Source organism: Oreochromis niloticus, linkage group LG3 (genome assembly GCF_001858045.2).
Source record: "Oreochromis niloticus isolate F11D_XX linkage group LG3, O_niloticus_UMD_NMBU, whole genome shotgun sequence".
In the NCBI taxonomy this organism is placed as follows: domain Eukaryota; kingdom Metazoa; phylum Chordata; class Actinopteri; order Cichliformes; family Cichlidae; genus Oreochromis; species Oreochromis niloticus.
The window spans coordinates 9,207,551-9,233,961 of record NC_031967.2 but is presented as its reverse complement, the minus strand read 5'-3'; the positions used below and the strand labels follow the sequence as shown (position 1 = coordinate 9,233,961).

The window sequence follows — 26,411 nt, the reverse complement described above, 5'->3', positions numbered from 1 at the left end:
GCAGAAAACCTCATATCATCAGGACAAAATGAAACCAGCATCACTCTGCAGTGGAATAAAGTCAACAACAATGTCAGCTTTGTTCTCCAGTTTAATGGTACAGAGACAAACATCAGTGCACCAGCTGGAAATGGACCAGTAAATCACACAGTCTCATCTCTCACTGCTGGAACTAAATACACATTCACTCTCTACTCTGTGTTTGAGAACGTCAGAAGCAGTGGAGTCAGCATTACTGCAGTCACTGGTCAGTTCATGAATTTATTTAAACTGCATTACAATGTTATCACATATTATTGATTAAAATCAACAATAACATTATTAAGTGTTATTAAGTAGCGAGAAATTAATTCTAAAGAATTTTTGAACTTACTTTATTTTTCTCATTCTTTTGTTTAGCTCCTTCAAATGCAGAAAACCTCATATCATCAGGACAAAATGAAACCAGCATCACTCTGCAGTGGAATAAAGTCAACAACAATGTCAGCTTTGTTCTCCAGTTTAATGGTACGGAGACAAACATCAGTGCACCAGCTGGAAATGGACCAGTAAATCACACAGTCTCATCTCTCACTGCTGGAACTAAATACACATTCACTCTCTACTCTGTATTTGAGAACGTCAGAAGCAGTGGAGTCAGCATTACTGCAGTCACTGGTCAGTTCATGAATTTATTTAAAGTGCATCACAATGTTATCACATATAAATGATCAAAATCAACAATAAAATTATTAAGTGTTATTAAGTAGCGAGAAATCAATTCTAAAGAAATTTTGAACTTACTTCATTTTTCTCATTCTTTTGTTTAGCTCCTTCAAATGCAGAAAACCTCATATCATCAGGACAAAATCAAACCAGCATCACTCTGCAGTGGAATAAAGTCAACAACAATGTCAGCTTTGTTCTCCAGTTTAATGGTACAGAGACAAACATCAGTGCACCAGCTGGAAATGGACCAATAAATCACACAGTCTCATCTCTCACTGCTGGAACTCAATACACATTCACTCTCTACTCTGTGTTCGAGAACGTCAGAAGCAGTGGAGTCAGCATTACTGCAGTCACTGGTCAGTTCATGAATTTATTTAAAGTGCATCACAATGTTATCACATATAAATGATTAAAATCAACAATAAAATTATTAAGTGTTATTAAGTAGCGAGAAATCAATTCTAAAGAAATTTTGAACTTACTTCATTTTTCTCATTCTTTTGTTTAGCTCCTTCAAATGCAGAAAACCTCATATCATCAGGACAAAATCAAACCAGCATCACTCTGCAGTGGAATAAAGTCAACAACAATGTCAGCTTTGTTCTCCACTTTAATGGTACAGAGACAAACATCAGTGCACCAGCTGGAAATGGACCAGTAAATCACACAGTCTCATCTCTCACTGCTGGAACTCAATACACATTCACTCTCTACTCTGTGTTTGAGAACGTCAGAAGCAGTGGAGTCAGCATTACTGCAGTCACTGGTGAGTTCATGAAGATTTATTTAAACTGCTTTGCAATGTTATCACATATTATTTATTAAAATCAACAATAAAATTATTAAGTGTTACTAAGTAGCGAGAAATCAATTCTAAAGAAATTTTGAACTTACTTCATTTTTCTCATTCTTTTGTTTAGCTCCTTCAAATGCAGAAAACCTCATATCATCAGGACAAAATCAAACCAGCATCACTCTGCAGTGGAATAAAGTCAACAACAATGTCAGCTTTGTTCTCCACTTTAATGGTACAGAGACAAACATCAGTGCACCAGCTGGAAATGGACCAGTAAATCACACAGTCTCATCTCTCACTGCTGGAACTCAATACACATTCACTCTCTACTCTGTGTTTGAGAACGTCAGAAGCAGTGGAGTCAGCATTACTGCAGTCACTGGTGAGTTCATGAAGATTTATTTAAACTGCTTTGCAATGTTATCACATATTATTTATTAAAATCAACAATAAAATTATTAAGTGTTACTAAGTAGCGAGAAATCAATTCTAAAGAAATTTTGAACTTACTTTATTTTTCCCATTCTTTCGTTTAGCTCCTTCAAATGCAGAAAACCTCATATCATCAGGACAAAATGAAACCAGCATCACTCTGCAGTGGAATAAAGTCAACAACAATGTCAGCTTTGTTCTCCAGTTTAATGGTACAGAGACAAACATCAGTGCACCAGCTGGAAATGGACCAGTAAATCACACAGTCTCATCTCTCACTGCTGGAACTCAATACACATTCACTCTCTACTCTGTGTTTGAGAACGTCAGAAGCAGTGGAGTCAGCATTACTGCAGTCACTGGTAAGTTGATGAATTTATTTAAACTGCATCACAATGTTATCACATATTATTGATTAAAATCAACAATGAAATTATTAAGTGTTATTAAGTAGCGAGAAATCAATTCTAAAGAAATTTTGAACTTACTTTATTTTTCTCATTCTTTTGTTTAGCTCCTTCAAATGCAGAAAACCTCATATCATCAGGACAAAATGAAACCAGCATCACTCTGCAGTGGAATAAAGTCAACAACAATGTAATCTTTGTTCTCCACTTTAATGGTACGGAGACAAACATCAGTGCACCAGCTGGAAATGGACCAGTAAATCACACAGTCTCATCTCTCACTGCTGGAACTAAATACACATTCACTCTCTACTCTGTGTTTGAGAACGTCAGAAGCAGTGGAGTCAGCATTACTGCAGTCACTGGTAAGTTAATGAATTTATTTAAACTGCTTTATAATGTTATCACATATTATTGATTCAAATCAACAATAAAAGTATTAAGTGTTATTAAGTAGCAAGAAATCAATTCTAAAGAAATTTTGAACTTACTTTATTTTTCTCATTCTTTTGTTTAGCTCCTTCAAATGCAGAAAACCTCATATCATCAGGACAAAATCAAACCAGCATCACTCTGCAGTGGAATAAAGTCAACAACAATGTCAGCTTTGTTCTCCACTTTAATGGTACAGAGACAAACATCAGTGCACCAGCTGGAAATGGACCAGTAAATCACACAGTCTCATCTCTCACTGCTGGAACTCAATACACATTCACTCTCTACTCTGTGTTTGAGAACGTCAGAAGCAGTGGAGTCAGCATTACTGCAGTCACTGGTGAGTTCATGAAGATTTATTTAAACTGCTTTGCAATGTTATCACATATTATTTATTAAAATCAACAATAAAATTATTAAGTGTTACTAAGTAGCGAGAAATCAATTCTAAAGAAATTTTGAACTTACTTTATTTTTCCCATTCTTTCGTTTAGCTCCTTCAAATGCAGAAAACCTCATATCATCAGGACAAAATGAAACCAGCATCAATCTGCAGTGGAATAAAGTCAACAACAATGTCAGCTTTGTTCTCCAGTTTAATGGTACAGAGACAAACATCAGTGCACCAGCTGGAAATGGACCAGTAAATCACACAGTCTCATCTCTCACTGCTGGAACTCAATACACATTCACTCTCTACTCTGTGTTCGAGAACATCAGAAGCAGTGGAGTCAGCATTACTGCAGTCACTGGTCAGTTAATGAATTTATTTAAACTGCATTACAATGTTATCACATATTATTGATTCAAATCAACAATAACATTATTAAGTTTTATTAAATAGCGAGAAATTAATTCTAAAGAATTTTTGAACTTACTTTATTTTTCTCATTCTTTCGTTTAGCTCCTTCAAATGCAGAAAACCTCATATCATCAGGACAAAATGAAACCAGCATCACTTTGCAGTGGAATAAAGTCAACAACAATGTCAGCTTTGTTCTCCAGTTTAATGGTACAGAGACAAACATCAGTGCACCAGCTGGAAATGGACCAGTGAATCAAACAGTCTCATCTCTCACTGCTGGAACTAAATACACATTCACTCTCTACTCTGTATTTGAGAACGTCAGAAGCAGTGGAGTCAGCATTACTGCAGTCACTGGTCAGTTCATGAATTTATTTAAAGTGCATCACAATGTTATCACATATAAATGATTAAAATCAACAATAAAATTATTAAGTGTTATTAAGTAGCGAGAAATCAATTCTAAAGAAATTTTGAACTTACTTCATTTTTCTCATTCTTTTGTTTAGCTCCTTCAAATGCAGAAAACCTCATATCATCAGGACAAAATCAAACCAGCATCACTCTGCAGTGGAATAAAGTCAACAACAATGTCAGCTTTGTTCTCCAGTTTAATGGTACAGAGACAAACATCAGTGCACCAGCTGGAAATGGACCAATAAATCACACAGTCTCATCTCTCACTGCTGGAACTCAATACACATTCACTCTCTACTCTGTGTTCGAGAACGTCAGAAGCAGTGGAGTCAGCATTACTGCAGTCACTGGTCAGTTCATGAATTTATTTAAAGTGCATCACAATGTTATCACATATAAATGATTAAAATCAACAATAAAATTATTAAGTGTTATTAAGTAGCGAGAAATCAATTCTAAAGAAATTTTGAACTTACTTCATTTTTCTCATTCTTTTGTTTAGCTCCTTCAAATGCAGAAAACCTCATATCATCAGGACAAAATGAAACCAGCATTACTCTGCAGTGGAATAAAGTCAACAACAATGTCAGCTTTGTTCTCCAGTTTAATGGTACAGAGACAAACATCAGTGCACCAGCTGGAAATGGACCAGTGAATCAAACAGTCTCATCTCTCACTGCTGGAACTCAATACACATTCACTCTCTACTCTGTGTTTGAGAACGTCAGAAGCAGTGGAGTCAGCATTACTGCAGTCACTGGTAAGATCCAACATTTCCTACTGTCGTATTTCACAGAAAGAATTCATTACGTTGATATACACAATTTGTAAACTGTTTGTTTACGGTTAGATGTTCCTTGTCGAAATGAAGTACTCTACAGTACCTAGTGATTTACACACTAAAAACTGCTGGGTTAAAAATAACCCAATTTGTTACCCAGTGTTGAGTCCAATTTGGACCGAGCCAACGCCTGTTTGTCTCAACTTAACATAGTTGGGTTTTTGGTTTGACCCAGCACACTGGGTTAGGATTAATATCCAAAAATTGGGTTAAATTGACCAATGTTTAAAGTTGAAGTTACCAAAAATTATATTAAAAGTCATAACCCATCACAAGCGTTATATTACCATTAATATTTTGCTTAAGATTCCTACTTACTGTGTGCTTTTAACACTAACTATTTTTACCTCACTTGGGAGACAGGCGACTATATTCCACATGGTTGAGACCTGTCGGCCCAGGTTCAAGTCTCACCTGTGGCCCTTTGCCGCATGTCTGCCCCTGTCACTTTCCTGTCAGTCTTTACTCTGTCTAATAAGGCCAAAAAATGGATTGCTGCTTACTATAAAATTCAGCGTATAGAAACTAGATTCAAAACAGATTGTCTCAAAACTACTTTTATTGCCATATGATACATAGAATATGGACAGTAAAATTCATACAAAATATATCAATGAAAGTAAAATGCAAGTAAAAAGTGTATCTAAAAAGTATAGAATTCATTGTATTATATCCATTACTTCAAATCAGTCTTTGGTTAAAGCACATGTACACACAGTAAGTAGGAATCTTAATACACATAAAGACATGCTATGTAAAGCCAGCTCTTTAGAAGAAATTTCATGTAAAAACTCTTAACATTAAACAACAGATGATTTTATGATTTTTTAAGTACTTTACGTACATCAACACTTTGGAAAAGTGGCAAGAGGGAATCTCCCTCTCAGATCATTTCATGCACCTTAATGAGCAACATTTTACGCTTCCATCATAGCTAAATGAGCCCTCATTAATTTGATCATATTTGATTCATGTCCTCGGATTCATCTACTCCCAGGATAGATGACATTGTGAAGGAATTCCCAAACCTGGGCGTATGACTTTGGGTAACTTGCATCAAAAACAAAAAATGCTTTGAAGCAGCCATCAACAGACCTTAGACTGCTGCAAAAAGCAGAAACAAATCTAACTTCTAGTGCCAGGCAAAATTACCATTTTCTTGGGGTTTCTTTGGTGCTGAATTCTTCTTCCTGATAGAACGAAGCCTTTTCCTGACATTGCATAGACACTCCCCCCAGAAATTCAGTTGCTGGCCTATGCGTTCTGCCGGGGCTGAACCATGCATCCTGAAATTTTTAAACAAAAGAAAAGAAAAGGCAAAGGTCAATAAATTAAGATTTAACAGATTGTTTGCAGTTGTTTGAGTAATGTCAAGCTATCTGTAATCCTGGAGTGGTGAGCTCCAACATTATGCTTGACATTTGCTCAGATAGGACAAAAGAACAATGAAGCAGTATCACTTCTTCATTGTATCAATGTGTTTCACACACTTTACACTGTCACAAGGCTGTACCAACCTTTTTGCCAACTTCTCAATAGATTTACAACAAATGTTATTATTTATGCATCTATAATGTGCATATGACTGAAGAAGTCACTTGGATGAGTGATGAAACATTTCTGCCACTGAAAACGCTACGTCCAGATGAACAGAATCAACCTTTTGGGATTTAACTACCTGGATGATTGAGCATACATGAAGACATATAATATGCATACATTTTATAAAGATGTGAAAATTGAGTAAATACAAACTAAATCTTTATTTTTATAATCACAACAATAATCAGTATACTGATTGAAAAACTGGCCGGCATTCAGGTATTTTAATTGTTGTTGTGTGTATCCATTGAAGTGTAGATACTTACATATCCGGTGCCATGGCAGTCCTTTAAACATGGAAAATGATCTACTATTGATGAGGCCAAAATTGCCTTTATTCTTGAAGTTGGGTTGCAAGCAGAAACAGTTGCATTTAATAAAAATGGATAAACAAAAAGGTCAAACTAACCCAACTTATCAACGTACAGCTTTTACCCAGAAGTTGAGTTACAAAAATAACCCAGCATTGTTAGTGTGTATATGAAGATGCATTGTTTTTTATTAAAAAATCAGTAAAGAGCAGTTGGAAACATTAATTTCATTCAACAGTCGCCTCAAGGCACTTTTTATCGTAAGGTAGCACTACAATATTAGAGAGAAAACCCCAACAATTTGATGATCTTGATGAGGAAACCTGTGTGGGAAGGAAAAATCCATTGGAGGCTTAAACTCAGCAATATATTAAAAGAGGCTTAAATAAATAACTTTCGGATGCAAGTTGGAAATAATAACTTTACAATGAAAAGCTGTTACAGTAATGATACATCAGTGGTTTAATGTTGTAATGTTGAGGATTGATTTAAGCTACATTAGTTACAGTCTGGCTCTCCTCAGACCTCGTAAGATCTGCTAATGAAATGTTGCACTTTCACAATTGTATTGCTTACCTCCCAATAGAACACTCACAAACTCTTTAAAGTCCCCTTACTACTCTCCCTCAGCTCCTCCTAATGCGGACAGCTTCCAATCATCAGGACAAAATGAAACTAGCATCACGCTCGAGTGGAATAAGATCAGCAACAATGTCAGCTTTGTTCTCCAGTTTAATGGTACAGAGACAAACATCAGTGCACCAGCTGGAAATGGACCAGTAACTCACACAGTCTCATCTCTCACTGCTGGAACTCGATACACATTCACTCTCTACTCTGTGTTTGAGAACGTCAGAAGCAGTGGAGTCAGCATTACTGCAGTCACTGGTAAATAAATTAATGATATGTACAAGGAGGAAGAATAGGATGTTGTTGTTGTTGTTGTTGTTCCCTTTTGCTGCTCATCTGTGCATGTGATTTTGTCCTTTTCCTTGTTTATTAGTTTTGAAGAATACATTTACATATAAATATTTTGTTTATAGTTAATTTTATTTTATTTTCTCTCCATATAAATGCATAACTGATTCTACTTTCTACATCCAAAGGGCCTAGTAAGTATTTGCATTTCTTTCATTTACTGTATCCTCCTGAATCATTTCTTCATGTATACAAATTGTATACCTGTGTTTGTATCATTTGATAATTTACAATTGCTCTGTAATTAACTTGTAATGCATTATGTGCTTAGTGCTATAATCCTAATTTAAAAAACGTAGGATTCTTTGAAAAATGTAACCAAAAAACTATACATTTAAATACAGTATAACAGAAAAAATAATCCTTTAATTTCTTTCATAAATAAAGATTTCATGATCATTATTCATTATTATTTCATGTAACATTTGTGTTTTTTGTGTATACAGATTCTATTATTGGACTCAATGCGAGGCTGCGGTCATTTCTTAAGCTGTCAGAGTCGGACATTCAGAAGAGATTGGAAGAGGTCAGACTAGCCTCTGTTTGATTTTCTTTTTTTCATACTTGTACTCACTTTTTTCTGTTTTTTATGGCTTGTTTTTTTTCTCCGCCTCTAGTTCTTCAGACAACATGGATTACAGCCACAGGTTTTATCCCTGAAGATCCTGAAGGTTAAACCATGACACCAGATGAGAAAAGTGCTTTATACTTTACATATTTCCAATTAATTTCCTCACGCTAGAAGAAAAATAAATTTGATTAACCATTTTTAAAGATCTCCATATACATATTTTTGTGTATTCTGTGTACTGAGCAGCAGCAGAGGTCATTAACAAGTTAAATGTTACCTTGACCTTTTGGTAATCTTTGTTGCTCAGAAGTTTGTTATAGGTGTGTAAAGTTTTGTTTATCAGTGTTACAAATGTGATGAAGCAAGTAAATTAAATACTGTAGGCATTTATGGTATATCATTGTGTTTCTAAACCAGTGGTTCCCAAACTTTTTTTGCCAGGCCCCCCTTTTTACAAGAAAAATGTTCGCGCCCCCCCCCCCCCCCCCCCCCCCACAACCTAAGCCCCCCGCACAAACACATCCTCCAAACACACACACCCATATTTTGTTTACAAACTCCATTGCGGTTTATTTCACACCTCAAACATTTAGTAAACAATTAAGCAAATACAAGTAAACAGCAATAAATTACAGGTAGTAATAAAATATACTACTAACTCTTTTACGCTACGTCCATACCTATATGGGTATTTTTGAAAACTCAGCTGTTTCTATGCGTTTGGGCTTTTCGTCAACACGTAAACGGCGTTGCGATTCACCGAAAACAGAGATTATTTAAAACTCCTTTTTTGCGTTTATGTGTGGACGAGGATTACAGAGTTCGTCACGCAACTACAAAGGTATGTGTCTCTTTTCACGTCACGCTGTGCGCCACGTTATTGTTTACATGAGATGAATTGCAGAATGGCAGATAGAGACAAAATACTGTTAATCTGACTATCTTCAGGTTTTACACGCTTACATATACACACGCAGTTACTGTCCCTCCATTTAGAAAGGCAGAGGCGTCACGGTGTGATTATTTTACATGTAGTTGTTTTTTTCCCTGTGTAATATATTCAACATTGTTATCAATACATTTTTCAAAAAATGTCTCTCTGTGCAAAATGGGTTCAAAAACAAAAACAGCTGTGGGATACTGTTTGTCCGTGATTTGAACAGGGGGAACAAATTACGGCAGGATCAGCCTGATATTATTTGTATCCCACTGTAACTTTACTGTATAAAGAGCTAACATCTCCATTTTTCTCTGTATTTATTATTGTGCTATTGTGCTATTACTTTTACTTACTTACTATCTACTGTACAATATAAAGCGCCTTGAGGCGACTTTTGTTGTGATTTGGCGCTATATAAATAAAATTGAATTGAATTGAATTGAAAATGTCAGGAGTAGTTAGTCATTACAAGAAGTGTTTGTGAACTAAAAATCAAGAATGTGGGATACTGTTTGTCCGTGATTTGGAGAGCCCAGCGCTGCTCCCGACGCAGGGAAACCAATTATGCAGGGGAGACCTACCTTGGCACTTGTGCAGGTGAAGCCAAAGGGAAGATATACTTCACCATATTTTCTAGTCTTTGGCTTGGAAGGAAGTTGGTTTGGAAACATATTTGGCGATGCTTCATCTCCTGCTTTGCGTTTGTGTGGGAGCCCCGTCAAAAACCTGTCCAGTGTCCAAGCGCTCTTTTTTTTTTTTCTTTTCATACCGCGCCCCCCTGCAATGGCTCTGCGCCCCCCCCCCAGGGGGCGGGCCCCACACTTTGGGAACCTCTGCCCTAACTCCTGCAGACCACATGTCAAAGTGTCCTTGGACAAGATACTGAACCCCAAAATGCCTGTCATTCATCCATCAGTGTGTAAGTCTATGTTGATTGGTAAAAGCAGTTAAAGGGCATAAGATAAAATTCTGCATGATATATATCAACCAAGTGATACAGACTTAACATTCCCCATATAATGTAAGGATTTTCTTCTTCTTCTTCAGAAGGCTAGACTGACTTACAGTGAGCAGCTGGACATACAAAAACAAACATAAAGGGAGGGTGTAGGTCCATAACAGACCCTACAATATTAGAAAAAAACAAAAACAAAAATCACATAACCTCCTATGAGAATGGAATTGGTGATATTGAGAAGGAAAAACTGCCTTTTAACAGGAAGAAACCTTTGCCATAACCAGGCTTAAGCAGGGACAGTCATCTGCCACAACTGGTAAAAATAAAAAGAGAGCAGTGAGAAACGGGACAAAAGGCAAACTATAGGAGATCTAGCTCAGGAGTCCCATGAATCCCATGACTGCATGGCTGCCCAGAGGCTGCTGGGTAATGTAGTTCACACTAACACTGACTTTAATTTATATATATATATGTATATATATATATATATATATATATATATATATATATATATATAAAAACACCCAGCACGCCCCTGCGGGCAGTTTATCCTTCAAGCTCGGGTCCTCTACCAGAGGCCTGGGAGCTTGAGGGTCCTGCGCAGTATCTTAGCTGTTCCCAGGACTGCGCTCTTCTGGACAGAGATGGCCGATGTTGTTCCCGGGATCTGCTGGAGCCACTCGCCTAGCTTGGGAGTCACCGCACCTAGTGCTCCGATTACCACGGGGACCACCGTTACCTTCACCCTCCACATCCTCTCGAGCTCTTCTCTGAACCCTTTGTATTTCTCCAGCTTCTCGTGTTCCTTCTTCCTGATATTACTGTCATTCGGAAACGCTACATCGATGCAGCTGGATAGCGTAGTGGTTAAACTACACGCCTTTGGAGCAGAAGATCCTGTCCAAGTTCGATTCCTGCCTGGGGTGTCTGTATCCAGTAAGGGTCCTAAGGCTAGACCCCTTATGCTAACTCAGCCTACCGCAGACATGAGTGAGACAGATAAATATGAAGGCATGCCGGCTCGGACGTCGCCCGGATCAACAAGGTCCGTGTCAGGTGTTGAGGAACCAGGGCACCCTGACGACAAGTGGGCTACTGGAACAAGAAGGCATCGGTGGGCAAGAGATGAAAACAGGGCGTTGTTGGAATGCTATTACACAAGTAACCCTGGCGGAAGGGGTTACATGAATAGGATGAGGGACCTATAGATACATATATATATATATATAAAACCAGCTTGTAAAGGTTGGTTGAGTTCTTCCATCCAGCTCTATCAGGATAGTACTCACACTCCCCATCTGGAGCACACTCAACAATGCATTCACCACCAAAAACAGCCACTTTTTGCATACTCATTCTATAATGATTATTGGCTGACAACAATAACAATGTTACTGTGAAAAACTGCTTACAATATGTTTTAATGACACACATCTAAAATATTTCTACAAGCTTTGGTGCATATTTTGCATGCAGAGTAATGTCCCTGTTTTGCTGGTCCTCCTGCGACTTGTTGCTTCAAATTCAAACTGGAGGGGTTGTTGGCTCTGCTCCAAATCACATTAAATCCTTGGCATACAAACTTGTTTCTGTTCCATTTAACGTTATGGGCTTTGTAACGAGCTATAGATTCTATTATAAATGTTAAACCTCTTGGTGCTTTTGTGTTTTTGAAGGTTTTTCCCTGCATTCCTTCTGTTCCTTCTGCTTCCAACCCTGTTGTTGGTGAGGGTTTGTCAAGGTTCATTCTGTTTCTCTTTCAATTTACTCCCTCCTTCACTTTGAAGGTTAGTTTCTCGTGTGAGTTTTTGCATTTTTTCTTTCCTGTTTTTCTTCTCCCACCTTCCTGAATGCATAACTTCACCTGCACATTACAAGCTTTCCCCTTCCTGGTCTCAGTCTATCAGGCTCTCGCTGCAACTCCTTTGTGTTTCTAATCACAAAGGAGCCTTTCATCTGAGTTTGGTTTCTTTGTGCCCTATTTGGTCTTTTGATTTTCATTTTTGAACTATAGTACGGATTTCCTGCCCCATATTTCCAGCACTGCCTGTTTAGAAGGATTTTGTAGTAGTAAATTGTGACATTTTCAGCAACTAGAATGCAGACTCAAGTCCAATAACAGATAAGCAATTAAGAAAATGGATAGATAAAAAAGGTAAACTACATGCATATACTGTTCATATAAAACAATGTCAGAGCACCATATAAGTTAGCTAACCAGTGAATTCATTTCCTTTAAACTGGACAGGGGCCATTGCCAACATGACCTAAGGTCTATAGACCTGCTGCAGGTCTCACTAGTGAAACAAAAGCCACTGTTCTGAACCATGAAAATTATATCTGCAATATGCAAGTGGCACAGAAAGACACACAGACAGATAGATGTTACCTGTCCATATTACTGGTATGTTAGGCAGCAGGTCTTCTCCCACAGTTTGCAGGTAGGGAGACTTGGATACACTGGGAGAACAGAAAGAACCACAGTACTCTACACAGAGAGGGAGAAAGCAGTGAGAAGTAATATTTCATGAAGAGGCAAATATAAAAAGTGCTCATATTATATTTTCTGTATAATTTTGAGTCCTGGTAACAAGTCCTTAATCGACAAGCCTACCTGTAGGGCAGAACAGGAAGACAGGGGGTTCCCCCAAGAACCGATAAATCTCATTGGTTACTGTGACCTGAGCGTGGGCAAATGAAGTGAAGGCCTCGCTGTCGGCTTGACACATGGAGTGATCAATGTCACCGAACAGAATGGCAAACGCCTGGCAACCCAGGTCTGATAGCTGCACAGAGTGATGAGGTTGAGTTTAAAGGAAAACAGAAATCAATGAAACTTCTGTAGTAGATGACCTTGTGTAGCCTACCTGTCTTAGTTTGCGTTTAAGTAGAGTCAAGTCGCAGGAAGAGGAGAAGACTATGTCCTGACCAGGAGACAGCGCATAAACAAACCTGAGGCCTCTCGACTGGGCCTCTACAATGAGAGTACGCAGCTGACCTGAGAGGACGAGAAAAGTGAAAAATACTAAATATGAATTTTAAAACAGGACAAAAATGTTTTTTAATCACTGATTAAAGATGTCTGAATATTTTGTTTTCACTTTTTTATACAACAAAATTACACACTAAATCCTAAACTGCAGTGTAATGTGTACTGACACTTCCCTTCCCTTCTTTTTATGTATCTATGAAAATTCAGCTTGGCTCTAGCAGTAAAAGGTGCAACAAAAAATATAATGGACATCATAAAAACTGTAGACGCCTTTATAATCACAATGAAACATTTAATTGCAAAAGGGAAATTTCAGAGTGTGTCAGAGAAGCTCTGCTATACTAGCGTACAAATGATTGATAGTCTGATTGTGCCATGTTTTGCTTTTCTTCTCTTACTTTAAAGGTATCTCATCTCATGTGTCATGTTTAACGTTGCATCCTCTGTCTCATTGTGTGTAATTAGCCCCAGCTGATGTGTTTCCTGTTCCCTCATCATTCACTGTGTATTTAATCCCTTTGTTTTCTTCTGTCTAGGTGTGTTGTTCTTCCTCCTGGCTTTGTGAGTTTCCCTGTGTGTTCCCGTGTGCTCTAGTGCTTTAGTTTCGTATTGCTTTTTTTTTTTTGTCAGCAAACAAAGCTGTGTTCTTTGAGTTTAAGTGAGTCTGCTTTTGGGTGGATGTAGGGAGTTGGGAGTAGATGTAACTGGTAAGGATCCATTTGGGCTGATCAACGTTAATTTTAGGGAAGAGCAGCCTGGACAAACCACAGCCCAGAATGCCAGTGCCCCCATGGAAGTACCCAGGGTGGATACAAAGAGTGACACTACCATGGTAATGGTGGATTACATCCAATTAAAATCTATAGATGTGATAGAGAGGGTTACAGGCTACATGGACAGCAACCTTTCGTTAGATTGGATGATTCAAAACGCCAGAGAACAACAAGTAGGTGATTGTGTAGCATGTGCAGGCACCTGACCTCACCTGTACACTGAACCTGTATCCAGAGAACTCATGGGGGTTCAACTGCATGATTGGCTTAACCCAACAGGCAGCTCCAACCAATTGTACGATAGTAGCTAGTATATTTCCTCAATTGATAAAAACACTGAAACAGGTACATTTTTATCTAAATGTGCAAATTACACTTGTTTTAATTTTACCACACCCTCTGCTACTGTTAATTATGGAAACATTGAGGCTGATTGGTGTAATATCACTCTTAGTGGCACCAGCAAAGGTGCCAGAGTAGGAGAATGGGGCAGGGCTGGCTTATATTATTATTGTGGCAGCAACTGTTTGTTTATCAGAATTCCCCAAACTGCCATAGGAACGTGTGCCAGGGTTAGACTAGGAACCCCACTAGTGTTGATAGGTGACAGACTAGTGAAAACGGGTAAGAATGATGCTGGCACCCTGACTAGGAGGCATACATGCCATGTGCTAGCTCGTAAATCAGCAGGAGCCTTTGACCTAACTGTAGGATCACCCACTTCTATAGATGCCATAGGGGTACCTGGAGGAGTTCCTAATGAATATAAGCTGGTAGATCAAGTAGTCTCAGGGTTTGAGAATATTCCAATTATTTCAGCATTCTTTCCTGTCACACCAAACAAAAATGTAGATAGGATTAATTGTCCATTGTAACGTATTGCGCTTGCCAACTTAACTAGAGGATGGGAGAGACTGGTGTTATCTCGACAGTATGTAAATTTGTATATAAGTATCTATGTATGCATGTGCAATGAGTTGTCACAGAGGACAGCCAGCAGGCAATCATTGTTACCCTATTTTGATTACTACTTGGAAGTTTAAACAGCTTCCTTGGATTTTTTGCTGCTAAATAGATGAAGCATATTCCCCTTTACCAGGTTAATTTTGCAAGGAAACTAATTCTCTGTTTGGCCTGAAAACTTGCTGGCTCATTCCAAACAATGTACTGTACCAGTAAGTATGATGTCAGTGTCTCATAAAAACTGTTAAGGTATGAATGCACTAAGATAAAAATACTAAGTCAGGAAAGCTACTTTTAATACGTTGAAGAATGTTGTTTGCCAAGATAGCTGGCAGGTAGTGTTAACAAAACAAGTATATACCTGCCAGACAAGGTAAAAAACTATCCTACATACTGGCTGTATGATCTGATCTGTTTCAGTTTTCATGGCATATAGATGTAAAACTTGCTATTGTCATGTTTTTGTAATTTTCCATATAAAGGACATTCTTCTTCAGACCTCCCACTTAATATGTGTAGGGGTTTTAAAAAGTCTTCTAGTCAACCACTGACAGGAGCCGATGCCCTCTAACAGTGTTTGCATGCAAAATATGGTGTCAAGAACAGTTATAAATGCAGTATGTCACATAAGATTAGGAACAATTACCACAAAGAACCATGTTGTTAACTTGTGTCATATAGAAAAACAAAATGAGGAGTTTTGCTGGGGAATTTTCATTACATCTGTGCACCACTACTTCCTCAAAGCATAGCTCTCATAACACTCAAAGAAGGAGGTGATGAGCTGAAATGTTGGCGAGTTAAAATGTAGTTGTTACCAATTACAGATTAAAGAGTTTAGTACATATGAAACTCAACGTTAATGACACTCAATGTCAAAAAAAGAATATTTTTACCCAGAAGGAACCTGGTACTGGAATAAAACCATAACAGATCTTTGTTACATAGCATGACACCAATGAGGATATGCACAATGATTTATAGGATGGGTTTGAAGTTGCATTCCACGAAAGCAGAAAGACAAACAAGAAAGTAATTTTTTTTAGATTTTACTTCCTCATAGCTGCTCTGTTATCTTTCACAGATATATCTACACACAGCAATGCTCTTTAAACTATCAGATGACCTGAGCACTAATAACCAAAGATACTATATCATGTTACAGGAGGTACTGAAAGGCAGGCATTAGAAGTATATGTTTTCTTGGACTTAAAATTGCGATGAGAACAATCTATGACAACCATATTTTACTCAGAAATATACTAGTGAGCTTTTCTATTTATGCAAAGGAGTAAATTCATTTGAAGTTCACGTATTTTACAGTGGACTTGTGGATCTTCTCATAGCTCTAACTCATGGATTACGGACTAATCATCTGTGTGCTCACAGGTTTGTGCCTCTTACAGTTGTATTATGAACACTTTTATAGATACAGTATATCTCTCCCATTTTATTACTGCATGACATGTTTTGCTGTTATCATCAACACAGGAAACTAAGCATGGTTTTACTGAGACAGACTGCAATTTGATCTAGTTAAATCTGCAGGGAATACAAGTTTTAGGTAGACATTATACAGTTTATACTGGACCTACAGTATATAAAGTGTAATATAAAGTGAAGGTATAAACCAGTCAGTGACATCTCAGAAATAGTGAGGGATTTTCTCACTGTAGTTAAATGTGTAATTATACTTGAACATAAAATACATGAGATAAAATGTATCACAGTGTTTCTTAGTTTATGAAAAAGTACAATGCTAGTACCTTACAAAGTGCTTTTTGATCATATTGTTAAACTACTTAAACCTGATTCAAGTTGACTCTTTATATTTGTCACGATGAGCTGTTTGGCGGGTAGTGATTGGACCCAAATGCAGGACTCTGAGACGGAGTATTAAACTTAAAGGTGGCAGTTTTTATTCACTGGCAAAAAATGACTAAGAAGCACAAAACATGAATACTAGAAACAAAACTCAAACTAGGAGGGATGACCTGAACTGGGAGTTCAGGAAGTGACATGACGTAACCTGACAAACATGACGAGCACGGAACACACAACTAATGCGGAGGACGCAACAACTGGCAGGGCAAAACACAGGGCTTAAATACATACTGAGGGAATGCAAAACAGGAGGGAGACACAGCTGGGGACAATGCAGACACGATGAAGCACAGGGAAGCAACACAGAACACCCTAATCCAAAGACTAAGAATATAACAAACGGAAGATCACAAATCATAATAATAATCAGAACTAACAGCTCATTACTTAAACATAAGTAATAAACAATGTGACAATATTAGTTGTAAAATAACACAGTATTGTACATAATTTATAAATAAAAACTGACTGCTACAAAAATGAACAATGCCTCACTTCAGGAGTGCTGGCTAGCGCTGCCTTTAGCCAAATTCATCAGTACTACTATGTGAGCACCTCACTGAACTGGACGGAGGCACAGAGCCACTGCAGAGATGCCTACACTGACCTGGCCACCATAGAAAGCACAGCTGACGTTGATGCTGTCAGAAGCATTGCAACAAACACAAGTAAGCTCTTAACACTAGTATTATATATGTAACATATATGACTATACATATAAAAAAAAAACCTCCCAACATCTTGAGAAATGTAAATGGATTACATAAAACTAAAAAATTATATACTTTGGGTTGTTAAAGAAGAACAACAATTCCAGTTTGTGGTTATTTCTGCATTGAAAAGTCTCATTTTTATTTAATGAGCATCTTTTTGAACAGGTAAGGCATGGATAGGTCTCTATGATGACCTAGAAAACAGTTGGAGATGGTCCCTAAATGACAGCAGCTTCTACGGTCAAGGAGAGACAACATTTAGAAACTGGTTACCTAGTGAGCCCAACAATCTTTATGGACAGCAATACTGTGTGGCACTTACTCCAAACTATGGTTCATGGGATGACCGTAACTGTCACGACATGCTAAACGTTGTGTGCTATAATGGTAAGTTTATAAGAATTTAAAATAATATTTCTGATGGTTTTCACATTAAGAAATGTCTTCCCCCCACAATTATGAAAAAATATATAATTAGATCACTTTTTTTCTCAATGAACACAACACATATTAGAGATTTTACAGATTTCCATTTTGACATGTTGTATTTCTTATTTTCTTCCATATATTTCCAGGTACAGTAAATGGTCAAGAATCTTTTGTTGAGGTTAATTTGCTTATGAACTGGACTGAAGCTCAGAGTTTCTGCAGGAAGAATTATGTTGATCTACCCAGGTACAGGATTCATCCATTCATCCTATTGACGTCTACAAGAAATAATATTAGTTTCTAAGATTATGAAGCCATGAAAATGAGATGCAGACATGATGATCTTTTCATTAATTTCAATTAAGGTTGCACTACACATTGCATGATGTCTCTTTAGCTACAAGATGTAAATGTTGAATTATTATAGTTAATTTATCATAAAGTGTTTAACTTTCAGTGTGTCACTAAATCCTTGAATTGTCACATAAGGTACTGTGTTTCCAAAAGAACATAATAAGATACATAAGTGATAAACAATAAGTGTGTGAAACTATCTGTTAGATGCTTAGATGTCTATTGTTTAAACTCTGTATTAAAGTCCTCCATGCCTTCTTGCAGTATACGAAATCAGACAGAAAATGACAAGGTCACGGTCACAGCAAATGGAGGTTTTGTATGGATCGGTCTCTATCGGCAAAAGGTGTGGTCTGATGGGAGTGACTCTCTGTTTCAATTCTGGGCCACTGGGCAACCAGACTCTGGAAATGAGCAGTGTGTTGCTGCAGATTTCAGTGACTCAGGACGGTGGTTGGATGAATTGTGCTCCAACAACTTTCAATCCATCTGTTTTACTACAAGTAATAGATCTCATTTTTACTCTTACATCCTACATAGAAGTTAAGTTCTGCATAAAACATTTTAAAAATGTACTTATTGTTGTTACTTTTTGTTTATGCGAAGCCAAGATCCCAGCTAAATATAGTGAAAATACAGTATACAGGTTTTATTATATAAGATTATATAACAACACAGGCAGTAGCCACGTCTTAAATTATTATTAATGAGGAATATCATCTGCTGTGAGTATGCAACAGAGAAGAACTTAAGTACAAGTGTAAATTAAAAACTGATTCAAAAGTGTATTTTAACTTAAATGGTTATGTCAGTCAATACTTCAAAGAATTGGTTACTCTTTACTGCATTGTCTTTGAAAATGGGCAAAATAAATGTTGTGACTTTCTATGATTTCTGCCATGACAGTAACGTTAAGTCTAACAGCACAAACGGAAACCAGCATCACTCTGCAGTGGAATAAAGTCAACAACAATGTCAGCTTTGTTCTCCAGTTTAATGGTACAGAGACAAGCATCAGTGCACCAGCTGGAAATGGACCAGTGAATCAAACAGTCTCATCTCTCACTGCTGGAACTCGATACACATTCACTCTCTACTCTGTGTTTGAGAACGTCAGAAGCAGTGGAGTCAGCATTACTGCAGTCACTGGTATGATACTACATTTCTTGCTCACTGTATCCCCCCATTATATGTATGTATGTATGTATGTATGTATATATATAATATGGCCTGGAAGTCACGAGGTAAAAATGGGAGATGTCCCCAAGGGTGGTGGAGAATGACAGAGTTAAGATCCTGTGGACTTCCAGATACAGACTGACAAAATGGTGGTGGCTAACCAACTGGACATAGTGGTGGTAGGCAAACAGAAGCGATACCGAATGACAGCAACATCAGGGATAAGGAACACGAGAAGCTTGAGAAATACTAAGGGTTCAGAGAAGAGCTTGAGAAGATGTGGAAGTGAAGGTAACGGTGGTCCCAGTGGTAACCAGAGCACTAGGTGCAGTGACTCCCAAGCTAGGCCAGTGGCTCCAGCAGATGCCAGAAAAAACACTGGAGATCTCTGTCCAGAAGAGTGCAGTTCTAGGAATAGCTAAGATACTGTGCAGGATCCTCAAGCTCCCAGGCCGCTTGTAGCGGACCCGAGCTTGGAGGATAGACTCCTCACAGGGGAGAGCGGGGATTTTATACACAGTTGATATTATGTGGAAATATTTACATGACATTGCACAGATCAATGTCAAGAAGTGTACTCTTTTTTACCAGCAGTCATGATCATACTTTATAGCAAAACAGTTTGTCTTATAATGCTGGTGGCTCAGGTCTAATTGACAGTGCAGGTAAAATGCATCTATCAACTTAGCAAACTTCTCATCAAGAAAACAATAAAAACAGCAGAAAGAAAACAGAAATTAAAAATATATCTATATTAGAGCTGGGCGATATAAGATTTTTTCATATCACGATATGTTTTTTTCATTTCAGGCGATAACGATATATATCACGATATAAGCCAAATAACTACATTTGTAAGATTTAAATGTGCCGTTGCTCACAAGTAAAATGTGAAATAATCAGCAGCTTGTTTTGATTTAAATATTTATTTCCCATAATAAGTTCAACAGGGTAGATGTACTTAAGGAACATGAGACTTTTTCAGATAAATAAAGGCAAATATTGTAAACTACACAAAAGGCAGCCGCTAAAGCGTTTAAGTTCCAAAATAGAACAAACAAAACAGACCACTAAATTGTCAATTTCACTTAGAAACAAAATTTTAATTCTAAAAATAAATCTTAGGTCGTTTTACAGAAGAACAGACAAAATTGACTAACTTTTGTCAATATCAAATAAACTGAGAACTAAAAGGAAATTCTCAATCTCTCCTTGTTGTATAGCTTAGCTTTTCAAACAGTTTTAACAGTTACTTTAGTCTGACAAAAGCCGAATGACGAATTAGCACTTTCAGTCAGAGATTGAGCATGCACCGGTTTATTGTATTTCCAGACTTGCTTTCGGCACAATTTACAGTGCACGCTACTCTGTTTTTTGTCAGACTTGAAATAGCCGAAATACCTTCACGAACTTCTATGGCCCTTCCGTTCGACAATCTCTCTGGCATTGGAACTAGGGATGCACCGATACCACTTTTTTGGAAACGAGTACAAGTACTTGCATTTCCGTACTCGCCGATACCGATACCGAGTACTTAATAAAAACATGATTTAAATTTACAGGTAACAGCTTTAGTCCTATAATTTAACAAAAAAAAAACCAAAAAAAAAACCAAGGGACTGGTTTGGAATTAAGAACATTTATTTAAAATGAAAAGCATGTTGTATGCAACATATTACAGAATAAATAATTATGAAAAAAAATTAAAACTGTGTCAGTGCAACTCAAGTATTTTTTTCAGTTTATTGTAAACCCTGTCGCTTTGAACAACACAAGGGGCATTAATAAACATCTTTGCTATTTAGTGCACAATATTTGAATAAACTAACAACATCCACCAACATAGAACTGTGGCAGTCAGTGCAACTGAGGTAGGTATTAACATCAAGTCTAAGACGACTCACTTAATGGAGCCTATTTAGAAAAAGTGAGTGGCAGGGTTTTTTTTAAAGAAAAGTAGCTTTTCTGCATTATCAGCAGTCAGCCTGTTTCTGTTTTCATCTATAATATGTGACAATGAGCTAAAAAGCCTTTCACTTTCCACACTGCTACATGGGGCAGTGTGGCTGAGAGGTATTTATGGGCCATTTTAGCCAAAGTGGGGAACCTGATTTTGTTGACACCCCAGTACTTCAGAGGACTGTCTTCACGAGGGCTTGGGGCCTCTCCGAGGTATGTGTCGAGCTCAATGGCAGCACCTGCTGCCAGCGGCTGTGCTGCCTGGGGCTGCTCCTTAGCGATTTCGTCAAATACAGTGTCCAGACTGCTGCTAGTGCTGGCCTGGGCCTTGAGGAACAGTTTAGCAGGAGGTTCTGCAGCTTCTGCCCGACTCCCCTCTGCCTTAGCTCTGGACATCATCTGCAGCTCCTGCTTCAGGTGCAGCTTGGCCTCTGGAGCAGTGTTGTTGGAGAAGAAGCGATCTTTATACCTGCACAAAATTCATAAATGTATTAATATGTGGAAAAATAGGACTGATTTTAGTTTCCCCTAAACCACTGTGACAAATGCCAGCCATTTGACTTTCTGGTAGTAATAAGGGAAATGTATTTCATATTATATATATTGCATACATTTGTATTTGTGTATTTTAGTTACAAATATATAATATTTCAGATGTAAAATAATTTTACATTTAGTACTGTAGTTTATCGTTGAATACCTATAGCACACAGACTTTACCTTGGGTCAAGTATGGTGGAGATGAAGTACAGTGGGTTGGTCTCGACGTCACTGAAGCGCTTCTTGACAGCTGCCAGTAAGGTTGCTTTCATTGTCTTGACGCCATGGTCCTCGTCTGTTTCTCTGTTTAGAAGTCTCACTAGCACAGTTACAGCTGGGATGACATCAGAGGCTAGTGCGTCGTAGCTGCTCACTTTTTTAGTTAGTTCCTCAAAGGGGGCGAGGATGTCAACAGTCGTCTCCATAAGAGCCCATTGGTGAGCGGTGAGATAGTCAGGGAGTTCATGCTCGGACACATACATCCCCAGCACTCGCTTTTGCTCAATGAGGGACTGGAGCATGTAATATGTGCTGTTCCAGCGCGTCTCTACGTCCTGCTGCAGTCTCTTTATTGGCTGGTTGAGCTGTCCCTGAATGTCCTCGAGGCGGGAGTAGCCTAAGGCAGAATGTTTAAAATGCCCAACTATTTTCCGTCCCACTGCTATAGCATCAGCTATGCTCCTCTGTGCTAATAAGCATGGGTAAATAAGCGTGGGTAAACTCTTTGTAGTCGTTGTCGTGTTGGGATTTTAGGTGCTTGATTAAATTACTTGTGTTAAATGCGCTACCTTTTGAGCCTCCTCTGGACAATTTCGCTGAGCACAATTTGCAGTCTGCCTTTGTTTTCGCGTCTTCGTTCACTTTGAAACAGTTCCACACGGCTGATATGTCTCGCCTCGCCTTCTCCCAGCTCCGAGCTGCAGCCGGGGCCTGGGGGCGGGCACTCGGCACCTGTGATTAACCCCTTACATGCCGCTCAAACATAGACAGGTCTCGGACCGTGGTATCGGTCCCCGGTATCGGGGGACTTTTAACGAGTACGAGTACTTTAGAAAATGTGGTATCGAGGCCGATACCAGATACCGGTATCGGTGCATCCCTAATTGGAACGATCATCTGTTTTATCTTCGGTAACCTTCGCTCACGCTCTCGGTTGATTTTCTCTAGTCGGCGCACTCATTTCCTCCATTACCCGGGCGGCACGGCGGCTGTGTGCTTCCCAAACAAATACACATGTGCGGCTTGGCACTTGTGCTGTACGTAACAAGTCACGTGACATGACGCTGCGGCTGTGATTGGTTCGGCTCTGCGCTACTTAATTTGGATTGGCTGTTCTTCTTTTTTTTTTTAAGAGGACAAGAGAGATGAGGCCTATCGCAATAGTTTAATTTTTCTATCGAGAAAAAGTTATTTCGCAATACATATCGTTATCGTTCTATCGCCCAGCTCTAATCTATATTTTACATTATTATTTTCATGTTCATATCCAAACAACTTCTGAAAATCTTTTTTTTTTTTTCCTGTCAAGAACAAATCAAACAATATATCATGTTTTTCTAGAGGTATTCTATCTACATAGATTACCATACCCAGTGAAATTGTGTCTGGCATATCTTTATTAACTTGCTAGGAGCTATATATGTCCAGATTAACCAATTAGTGTTTGTGTGAAGTGTTTCTTCAGAGGAAGATGTGTAGCTTTCAAGTCATCTTCTGCAATTTTAGTTTCCAACTCTTCATTCCATGTATTCATTTTATAATGTGAAAATCATACACGATTCCAAACATTTTTTTTAGAAACAAATAACTGAAAAGTGGGGTGCGTGTAATTATTCAGCCCCCTGAGTCAATACTTTGTAGAACCACCTTTTGCTGCAATTACAGCTGCCAGTCTTTTAGGGTATGTCTCTACCAGCTTTGCACATCTACAGACTGAAATTCTTGCCCATTCTTCTTTGCAAAACAGCTCCAGCTCAGTCAGGTTAGATGGACAGCGTTTGTGAACAGCAGTTTTCAGATCTTGCCACAGATTCTCGATTGGATTTAGATCTGGACTTTGACTGGGCCATTCTAACACATGGATATGTTTTGTTTTAAACCATTCCATCGTTGCCCTGGCTTTATGTTTAGGGTGGTTGTCCTGCTGGAAGGTGAACCTCCGCCCCAGTCTCAAGTCTTTTGCAGACTCCAAGAGGTTTTCTTCCAAGATTGCCCTGTATTTGGCTCCATCCATCTTCCCATCAACTCTGACCGGCTTCCCTGTCCCTGCTGAAGAGAAGCACCCCCAGAGCATGATGCTGCCACCACCATATTTGACAGTGGGGATGGTGTGTTCAGAGTGATGTGCAGTGTTAGTTTTCCACCACACATAGCGTTTTGCATTTTGGCCAAAAAGTTCCATTTTGGTCTCATCTGACCAGAGCACCTTCTTCCACATGTTTGCTGTGTCCCCCACGTGGCTTGTGGCAAACTGCAAACAGGACTTCTTATGGTTTTCTGTTAACAATGGCTCTCTTCTTGCCACTCTTCCATAAAGGCCAACTTTGTGCAGTGCACGACTAATAGTTGTCCTATGGACAGATTCCCCCACCTGAGCTGTAGATCTCTGCAGCTCGTCCAGAGTCACCATGGGCCTCTTGGCTGCATTTCTGATCAGCGCTCTCCTTGTTCGGCCTGTGAGTTTAGGTGGACGGCCTTGTCTTGGTAGGTTTACAGTTGTGCCATACTCCTTCCATTTCTGAATGATCGCTTGAACAGTGCTCTGTGGGATGTTCAAGGCTTGGGAAATCTTTTTGTAGCCTAAGCCTGCTTTAAATTTCTCAATAACTTTATCCCTGACCTGTCTGGTGTGTTCTTTGGACTTCATGGTGTTGTTGCTCCCAATATTCTCTGAGACAACCTCTGAGGCCGTCACAGAGCAGCTGTATTTGTGCTGACATTAGATTACACACAGGTGCACTCTATTTAGTCATTAGCACTCATTAGGCAATGTCTATGGGCAACTGACTGCACTCAGACCAAAGGGGGCTGAATAATTACGCACACCCCACTTTGCAGTTATTTATTTGTAAAAAATGTTTGGAATCATGTATGATTTTCGTTCCCTTTCTCACGTGTACACCACTTTGTGTTGGTCTTTCACGTGGAATTCCAATAAAATTGTTTCATGTTTGTGGCTGTAATGTGACAAAATGTGGGAAAGTTCAAGGGGGCCGAAAACTTTTGCAAGCACTGCATAGAGATGATAAAATTTCTACTGGTGTTTGTGGGAGTTTAAATTACTGACTTAAATTAGTGAATTGTGTTATCTTAGTATGTTTTCTTCTGAGGTGAGGATATTGAAATAAATAGGGTTTTTTTTTTTTCAGTTCTCATTTTTCAAAGGACATGATGAAATCAGAGTTTGATTTTTTTAATCTTTTAAAACCTTAAAGAAGCCCAAACTTAAAATGTAGCATCTGCTGTTTGAAGCTGCAGCTGGGAAATGTTTGAAAAAGATAAACTAATGTAAAACCTTCATCTTTAAATAGTTGATTCGATATAAATGACTGGTATTACGATATTTTTCTGAGTCCTGAAGCCAGCGACAATTTTAGCTTTAAAGATACTGAACTGTTACTAACTGAACTTACTATGAATTATTTTCTTTCTCAGCTCCTCTAAACACAGACAGCTTCATGCCAATTGCACAAACTGACAGCAGCATCACTCTGCAGTGGAATAAAGTCAACAACAATGTCAGCTTTGTTCTCCAGTTTAATGGTACAGAGACAAACATCAGTGCACCAGCTGGAAATGGACCAGTAACTCACACAGTCTCATCTCTCACTGCTGGAACTCAATACACATTCACTCTCTACTCTGTGTTTGAGAACGTCAGAAGCAGTGGAGTCAGCACTACTGCAGTCATTGGTGAGTTATTGTATTAACAAAGATGTCTCTACTTTTGAGTATACCAGTGTGAAATGAAGCTTTTGCTGCAGGTCATGTATTCCATGTGATTTATAAAAACAAGAAAGGTAGTTTAGAAATAGCAGGCTACCTTTTCTGTTGACGTTACCTATTTTTAAACAAACGCTCCAATTAAATTCAAACTACAAGAAATTTTTTAAATATTTACTTTTGAAAGTAGGAGAGTTATTGTTAGAGGCGTTTTACCTTAACTTAAAACTAAAGCTGGAATTTGAGCAATTCGAAACATAATATCAGGAGGATCAGTCCTTAGGAGGTCTAAAGATTTGATTAAACTAATTAAATACAACCTGAAATGAACACATATGACATGTCACAATTTCATTATTTATTTCACAAAAGACTAAAACAAAGTACAAACACTGTAAAAAGCTTTTAGAACCAGCTCTAGCAGCAGTAACATGGAGTCAAAATTTTCTTTAAAATGGCAAAAAATGAAATTTTTTAAT

At 38.3% G+C, this 26,411-nt stretch overlaps 2 protein-coding genes and 2 long non-coding RNA genes across 4 annotated transcripts; all 4 read right to left on the bottom strand.

Annotated features, from left to right (window-relative positions):
* Positions 1-409: 409 nt before the first annotated feature.
* LOC112842879 (uncharacterized) lies at positions 410-1,269 on the bottom strand. The gene is made up of 3 exons (XR_003214914.1): positions 1,194-1,269; positions 784-865; positions 410-455 (listed from the first exon to the last, which is right to left on the bottom strand). It is a non-coding gene; the product is annotated as an uncharacterized LOC112842879 (long non-coding RNA).
* A 1,130-nt stretch (positions 1,270-2,399) lies between these two features.
* Positions 2,400-4,552, bottom strand: LOC112842880 (uncharacterized). Its single transcript, XR_003214919.1, has 3 exons — positions 4,480-4,552; positions 4,070-4,151; positions 2,400-2,509 (listed from the first exon to the last, which is right to left on the bottom strand). It is a non-coding gene; the product is annotated as an uncharacterized LOC112842880 (long non-coding RNA).
* Positions 4,553-8,166: 3,614 nt separating this feature from the next.
* Positions 8,167-14,027, bottom strand: LOC109195242 (protein O-GlcNAcase-like). The gene is made up of 5 exons (XM_025900431.1): positions 13,997-14,027; positions 13,072-13,202; positions 12,819-12,990; positions 12,594-12,692; positions 8,167-8,400 (listed from the first exon to the last, which is right to left on the bottom strand). The coding sequence occupies exons 1-5, from the start codon at positions 14,025-14,027 to the stop codon at positions 8,357-8,359; spliced, it is 477 nt and encodes a 158-aa protein (XP_025756216.1). The 3' UTR covers positions 8,167-8,356.
* Positions 14,028-20,950: 6,923 nt separating this feature from the next.
* Positions 20,951-23,083, bottom strand: LOC112842864 (zinc finger BED domain-containing protein 4-like). Its single transcript, XM_025900270.1, has 2 exons — positions 22,171-23,083; positions 20,951-21,919 (listed from the first exon to the last, which is right to left on the bottom strand). Exons 1-2 carry the CDS (start codon positions 22,509-22,511, stop codon positions 21,493-21,495), a joined length of 768 nt encoding a protein of 255 aa, XP_025756055.1. The 5' UTR covers positions 22,512-23,083; the 3' UTR covers positions 20,951-21,492.
* Positions 23,084-26,411: the final 3,328 nt, after the last annotated feature.

Coding starts and splice junctions, on each gene's coding strand:
- LOC112842864 (XM_025900270.1), bottom strand. CDS start 22,511: ATGCTCCAGTCCCTCATTGAGCAAAAGCGAGTGCTGGGGATGTATGTG. Junction 21,920..22,170: donor TCCACCATACTTGACCCAAG/GTAAAGTCTGTG, acceptor AATTTTGTGCAG/GTATAAAGATCGCTTCTTCT.
- LOC109195242 (XM_025900431.1), bottom strand. CDS start 14,027: ATGGTAGTGTCACTCTTTGTATCCACCCTGG. Junction 13,203..13,996: donor ACTCTTTGTATCCACCCTGG/GTACTTCCATGG, acceptor TCGTCCTCTCAG/GTCAGCTGCGTACTCTCATT. Junction 12,991..13,071: donor TTAAACGCAAACTAAGACAG/GTAGGCTACACA, acceptor CACTCTGTGCAG/CTATCAGACCTGGGTTGCCA.